General features: G+C 36.1%; 1 protein-coding gene across 1 annotated transcript; it reads left to right on the top strand.

Annotated features, from left to right (window-relative positions):
- The first annotated feature begins 3,450 nt into the window (after window positions 1-3,450).
- LOC131044350 (elongation of fatty acids protein 3-like) lies at window positions 3,451-4,784 on the top strand. The gene has a single exon (XM_057977666.2). It carries the CDS (start codon window positions 3,567-3,569, stop codon window positions 4,419-4,421), a length of 855 nt encoding a protein of 284 aa, XP_057833649.1. The 5' UTR covers window positions 3,451-3,566; the 3' UTR covers window positions 4,422-4,784.
- Window positions 4,785-7,289: the final 2,505 nt, after the last annotated feature.

Below are 7,289 nucleotides of genomic sequence, written 5' to 3'. Positions count from 1 at the left end.
GATGCCAAAAATATGATGCATCAAGATTACCAAATGACCTAAGTCAATTTGGGTAAACAAAAAATGGAAGAAGAGGTGGCCTATCTAGACTCCATTATTGAAAAGTTGAAGTTGAGAATTTTTAAAGATGGACAAGCTAAAAAATAACTCGAAGAACAACTAAACCAATTGAGAAATTTTATAAAAGATTTGATAGCTTCAATGGCATTTGCACCTAGTAATTCTACAAATATCTCAATTTTGATATCCAAGACTAAGATTGATAACATGTAAAATGATATAGAAGGTTCAAACATTGTATAGTTCAATAAATACAATGGTAAATGAATCTTTAAAAAAAGGATTTGGGTTGTAAATATCATTAGTAAGCTACACATTTATATCAAATCATGAATCAATTTTTGAATCTAACAATTACACGATACTATTATCTATATATTATATTATTATAAAATAAATATGAAACAATCTTAATTTTTTCAACTTATTCAATGATAATTGTATAATTTATAATCAATAATTTAACCAAAATATTAATATCATTTATTTAATAATTATATTTATATATCATAATTATTGATAGGTAAATAGCTGCAGAGGGGAAGCACCCATTGTATTAATATAAATGATTTTTACATAAATATGTTTTTGGAAATAAGCCTAGGTTTCCTACTACTGAGTATACCTATTATCACCAAAATGGGCCAAGTACCCATGTATTATAGTTGAAGAAACCCAAAAACTGCCTTGGGGAGCAGTCTTGCTATCTAACGAACATCCTACCACCCTATATAGTATCAAACCATAATTAAAAAATTCAGGGCTACTGCCTGATAGCTATACCAGAAAATAAAATAGGAGAAAAAACAAGAACCTAAGGCTCAAGCAGAGCCAATATCCACCTCCTCAGGACCAATGGCCTCTTGATTGCTGCCCACCTCCTCCTACAAGCTTTGCTCATGCTCTTTAGCTTTCTGAATTAGGATCGATCTCAACACCACCAGACATTCCATTCTATAGTCTGCATGGACTTCAGAGTGCCATTTCTTCCGGGAGTCGCTCATCATCTGGGATCCACTCTTCACCGCGACCAAACCCCCAATCATTTTCAGGGTCTTCCTCACCATTCTCTTGGATTCCTATGTCCCGTCTTTCACTCAGACCCTCCACCAACACATACTGCCTCATCCATGCCTTGCTAAAGCTAGGCAAAATGCTAATAGCCTTCAACAAGAAATAAATATTACGGTCCTTCCCATCCCATTCAACAACCAGGCTCTCTTGATCTAGGGCTTGTACCACCACAAACTTCTTGACCTCCACTCCCGCTCCCAGAGACATATAGTAGTTTTGCGGCAGTGGGGTGCGCAAATTGGCATCAACATTATCTAGGACTGTGTCAATCTCACCAAGGAAGCAATGCCTGAATATCATTTGAGTCATTTTCTTGACTCACTGCTTGCTCACTCCCATATAAACTAGCATGGTAACAAACATGGCCGAGATGTTTGATTTTAATCGGTAACAGTGATAAGCTCTGAGAAAATCCCCACCCCAAATCCTTTTCCCAACATGTCGAATGAGTGGATGCTTTGTGGCCATAACTGCTAATAGCTGCTTGTCAAAGATTTTCCCCCAAAAGGCCATTCGTCGCTTGGTAGGCTCCAATATAATAGGCATATCCATCCCTAGCTCTACTATCACAAAGAACCCAACCACTCTGAGCTAGCTTAACTACACCAAAAAGTGTGAAAAAAAAGAAATGGAAGGACACTCATCCATACAATCTCATGATCGACGAAAAGAAGTGGGATGTCCAAGCACTTCTGTCATTAATGATCTCTCATGCCAACCAACTCATAAGCCGTCCCAATTGTAGTGGTGGTGATACAGGATATCTGTTTCATACGAAACGTGTCAAATCAAATCCATCCAGATGGGTAGTAAGGAAGTTCAATGATCTCTCTGTCCAAGAAAAGTGAGGGAGATGTGGCATGAGGGAATATAACCAGATAGATCACAATACCATTGAATTATGAATCTATAGACATCACCACTGCTTTTGCTAAGTTATCCACCATCACATTGCCTTCCCGATATACGTGGCTGATGCGAAAACCATCCAATCCGTCCAGTAGGGATTTGATTGGTCGAATCCATTGATCGAGAATCCAGCTTGGAGTTTCATTCTTTCTAATTGCATATACCATGTTTAAGGAGTCACCTTCCAAGTGGATTTTTTGGGCCCCCCTAGTGACCCCCACTTGGAAGCCACATAAAGCAGCGCGAAACCCTACCATATTGTGTTGTGGTATGCCCAATGTGCTCTGAAACTTCCTCCAAAGAATTTCCAAATTCATCCTTGATAACACACCCAATGCCACTAGGGCTTGGGTTGCCCAACGAAGCCCCATCAAAATTTACCTCGACCTAGCCAAGATCTGGAGCATTCCATTGAATCGAGGGTCTGGAGATGGGCGAGAGGTTGCTGAAATTACTTCCAAAGAAGTGGGTACTGAGAGGTTTGGAAAGGTGAGCTTCAATCTACAATCGATAATAATATTAATATTAATATAACATGAATAACTAATTTTTTACTTACTTTATTTGTTCAAGAATTATCTCATCATTTAATTAGAAAAGTTATTTACATAATTAATTTATTACATAAGAGTTACTTTAATTTAATTTAGAATTATGAATATTTTTGTTTTCTCATTGAAATTATATGAAAAATTATTTTATTTATCTCAACATTAATTTTTGAATAAAATGAACAAAATATATAATTTTTTTACTTTACTAATATAATACAATATTATATTAAAAGCTATATTATGGTTATATTTATAATAGATTATATTTATTATATATTATTATATTTTTCTATATGTGTAATAAAAATATATATGTATGTAATCACAATCATCTATAATATATAAAATAAATAAAAATAAAACTATAAAAATAAATGATTTGAATATTAAAACTATCATTACTTACAACATATAAAATATAAAATAAAAAATAAAAAATGATTTAACCATAAACACGTATAAAAAGAATAAATTCTAAGCAGCAAAGAATTTAAAATAAAAAGTGGACGGCAACAAATTCTGGGCGGTAACTCCTAGAATTACTCGCTATACTCACGTTACTCCGTCAGACTCCGTCAGTCACTTTGACCGTTCCGTCAGTCACTTCGTCCGTTAGTCATTCCGTGAAATGTAACGACTCCAGCAAGTGAACGTGGACCCCATTTTCTATGGCTTTATGCAAGTATATGCTTTTTTTTCATGTATGGTAAATTGTACTTTGTGCTATTTTATGCGGAGAATAGCCACATCCAATGTTATCAGATCATACATTCATCCGTCCAAAATTTCTATTGGTATCCTAAATAATCAAACAATTAACTAAGAAAGTACAATTAAGACATTTTATAAGGAAACCATTATCCCCAAAAAGAGAATTGAAGCCTTCAAGAACACGATATGATACTCACAAGGCTTTAGATAGCTTGATATCTGAACATCGGCTCTGATCTGCATTCTCTAGGTTTGATAATGTATTCATTTTCAAAATTTTTAGGGGACATAAGATACTGGACCGCAAATCACCCTGCAATCACTCACTTTAGATGGAGCAGCACTACTACATGGGGTGCTTCATGGCAATTTTTGGTTACTGGAATGGTAAGCTATCTGCTTCTCGTTGCAATTTTGGTGTTTATTATGAAAAAAAAGTCAAACCCACTTCATCTTGGACCCATTCCTGTAATTCACAACATGATTATATTATCTTTATCAGCCCTCATGGTAGTGGGATGCTGGGAAGCCGCTGGGGTAGAGATGGAACAAACACGGTGGTTATGGGGAAGAGGGTCATATGAGAGAAAAAAATGGATATTTTGTTTTCCAATAGGCACTCAACCTATAGGAAGATTATTTTTTTGGTCATATGTATTTTATCTTAGCAAATTTTATGAATTTGTAGACACCATTATCCTTGTTTTGAAGAAGAGGCCCTTGACTTTTCTGCATGTTTATCACCATGCTGTGGTGGTGGTGATGTGTTTCTTGTGGTTGGAGTATTCACAGTCTCTGCAGATTATTGCACTCATCACAAATGCATCAGTTCATACTTTGATGTATACGTACTATTTGTTGTGTAGTATTGGGTACCCTCCTCCATGGAAGAAACTTGTAACAAATTGCCAGATTGTACAGTTCTTGTTCAGTTTTTTGGTTTCTATTGTGCTTCTCTGGCTGCATTTCACAGGGAATGGGTGTGCTGGCATGGGTGCCTGGGTTTTTAATGCACTATTCAATGGATCTCTCTTGGTTCTGTTCTTCAACTTCCATAGGAAACAGTATAGGCAAATGAGAATGAAGTCAGGAGTAGCAAGGAAGCGGGAGTGAGAAAATTGATTGGAAGCAGGTGTGTTGTTTGGGTTTGGAAATCTGTTCTATGGGTGTTAAACCTACCTGAGAAATTGCGAAAAAAGAGCAATTTTTCTACTTGTTGCCTTCCAAAGATGCAAGAAAAATTAGAGAGATTGCAGCCTGTTACCAAGTTTACCGGTGGATTCAAGAATCCTAATAGGCATCTCCTTTCTTTTCTGTCAAGATTGCTTTCAATGTGTTTTCCAGGTTTGAGCTTAACAATTTTCACAAAAGTTTGGAGCAATGTGTTATTCCCGATTGAACATGGGTTCACAAATGTTCTCCAAGAGGACAATTTTAATTGAAATAAAAATTTAGCTTGCATATATTTTTCCAAGACGACAATATGTTGTTATGAAAATTTATGTTCCTTATTTTATTGGTCGGTCCATTTTTAGTAGAAAAATAGCAAGTTGAGCTGCCATTATGAACCTGAATATGGGTTTTGAAGTAGTTTTCAATAAAATATTTGGGATCGTTATAATTTCTGTGAAATTCTGTTTTTGCCTTGGTTTTTTCTAAACATAATTTAGTTTTTGAAATAATCAAGATTGCATCCTCGTTTTGGGTGCATACAAATGAGGGCAAATGACGATGAGAAACTGAGGGCTAGCCTGTTTCAGAGTTGTGGGTTGACAGAGGTTGTCACACTGTAACAATTGAACAGGTTCCACGGAACCCTTCTTATTTTTCATGTGTGTATATTTAATTCTTTCCTTGTTTGACCAAAGTTTAAACAGTGGATGTGAGGTCCAGAGCTCTATAACATATGAAATGCAGCCATCCATCCTACACTTTAGAAGCCATCTACTTTTTGGTCACTGGAATGGTAAGCTATCTGCTCCTCATTGCAATTTTATTGCCCATTATGAAGAAAAAGTCATACTAACTTCATCTTGGTCCTTGGACCCATTCCTGTAATTCATAACATGACTATATTAACTTTATCAGCCCTCATGGTAGTGGGATGTTGGGATCCATTCCTGTAATTCAAAACAAGATACCTCCTTATCAAGATTAGAAAGATCATATGCCAGAGATCACAAAAACCCAATGGATATGCAATCCATAGTACAGAAAGAGAGTGGAGGTTGAGGAGCATGCCCCAGTCCCATTGAGGTCCTCAATGGCATTGATATCAGAGTGCACATTTGCCCCAATATTCACGGTATCAGAATGAACATTTGCCCCAAGATTCATGTTCCTTTACATGTATCCTCATGAGCATATGGAAGTGTCTTGAGGACTATCTAGCATTAATGTTTACATGTTTGATTCCCCATCTATTTTATTTGTCTTACATTATCCTCTCATTGCCTCAATGTCACTCAACATACAAGTGGATGGGTGTGAGAGTCCACTCCATTCTAGCCTAGGATTCCTCAACTCCTCGGCTTCATAGACAAATCACATGATCACATAGCATGGAGATGGAGGTCCAAAAACAAGGCATACAGAGAACTATTTGATCTCCCTGTTCCGTTTCCATGATGAACATATAAAATCCACACCTATAGATTCATATACAAACTCCATACACCTTGATGGCAATCTTTATGAACATTGTTTACAAGTACAATACAATGTCAAAATACAAAATGGGACTAGCATATAAATATCCACATACATGAATTCAAACATTTTATCCATTAACCTCAATGACAGTGCAAACTAATTTCATTGGCAAGTATAATATAGTATCAACATCAAACATACAAAATGGGTAACAGTAGGAGGCACATACAGTTGAGCTTGACAAGAAAGGCCATGGTTTTCAGTGGAGGAGCATAGGTAGAGGTGGGTCTTAGCCCATAAGAAATAGGGAAAATAGAAAGAAAACAATTTGGAGGAGGTGGACAGACTATGTCCGAGCCATGGGTGAGGGAAAGAGAAAGATAATTAGGTTTATGTTTACATGGAGGAGGGCGATTTATGATCCAGGGGGCTAGAAGTGGAGGAAGAAATTATGTGAAAAATTGTAGAGGTGCTTAACACGGTGGAAGGGTACACCATGGTTTTACTCTTTGGGTCAAAAGGATAATTTTACCATCTAGCCCAAATTTATCTTTTGGTTGTTCTTGGTGTTTTGGCTTTCATGGAGATGAATTTTGGTAGAACCAGCTTTGAACCAGGAGGTTCATAATTTTAAACTGTGGGGTGGATGATGCACCACCAAATCAGGAACTAAACTATAGTGTTAGTTTGATACAGAATTTGAGGGGAAAATTTATTTTTTAATGATAGGAGTTTTCGTAACTGCCCTTTTTTCTGTGGGGAAAGGAAACAAGTGCCTTATAGTAGCAATTTTGGATCTTAGAGAGTCAAAATAGGAGTCTTTTTCCTTACTGGCTCCTTTTGGCTGTAAATAGCAATGCATTTGATTAGATTGAAGGAAGTTTGAAGACATGTAAAGTTCCTTTGCTAATAAAAACTTGACTCTGTATTTTCCATTGGTTTGAGGATATTTATCTGTGCTGTATGTTTTTTCTGCAACATCCTTCTTCAGTTTTCTGTGTTTCATTTTTTTATTAAGAGTGACTTAATGATTTGAAGAACAAAGAATTGAGATTTGTCTGCATAATGCCCCTATCCTTGTATGTAAAAGAGAATGAATGGTTACACATAGTTCTCACTCATGAATTCTTCTGTTTTCAAGAAGGATTTTATATATGATGTTTCATTGTTGCATGGTACATATTGATCGTAAGTTGTCCTCTCCTGTTTTTTTACATTATTCTGGGAAAATGTTTGTATTATTCATGTCCCACTGCCTGACTTAAATATCTCAATTTCTTTGATTCAAACCATCATCGAATTCATTCCAATGGCATCTTTTTAACTATC

This window comes from Cryptomeria japonica, chromosome 5 (genome assembly GCF_030272615.1).
Source record: "Cryptomeria japonica chromosome 5, Sugi_1.0, whole genome shotgun sequence".
Lineage (NCBI taxonomy): Eukaryota > Viridiplantae > Streptophyta > Pinopsida > Cupressales > Cupressaceae > Cryptomeria > Cryptomeria japonica.
Note: the sequence above shows the minus strand (reverse complement) of the source record. Positions and strands in the feature narration are given on the sequence as shown.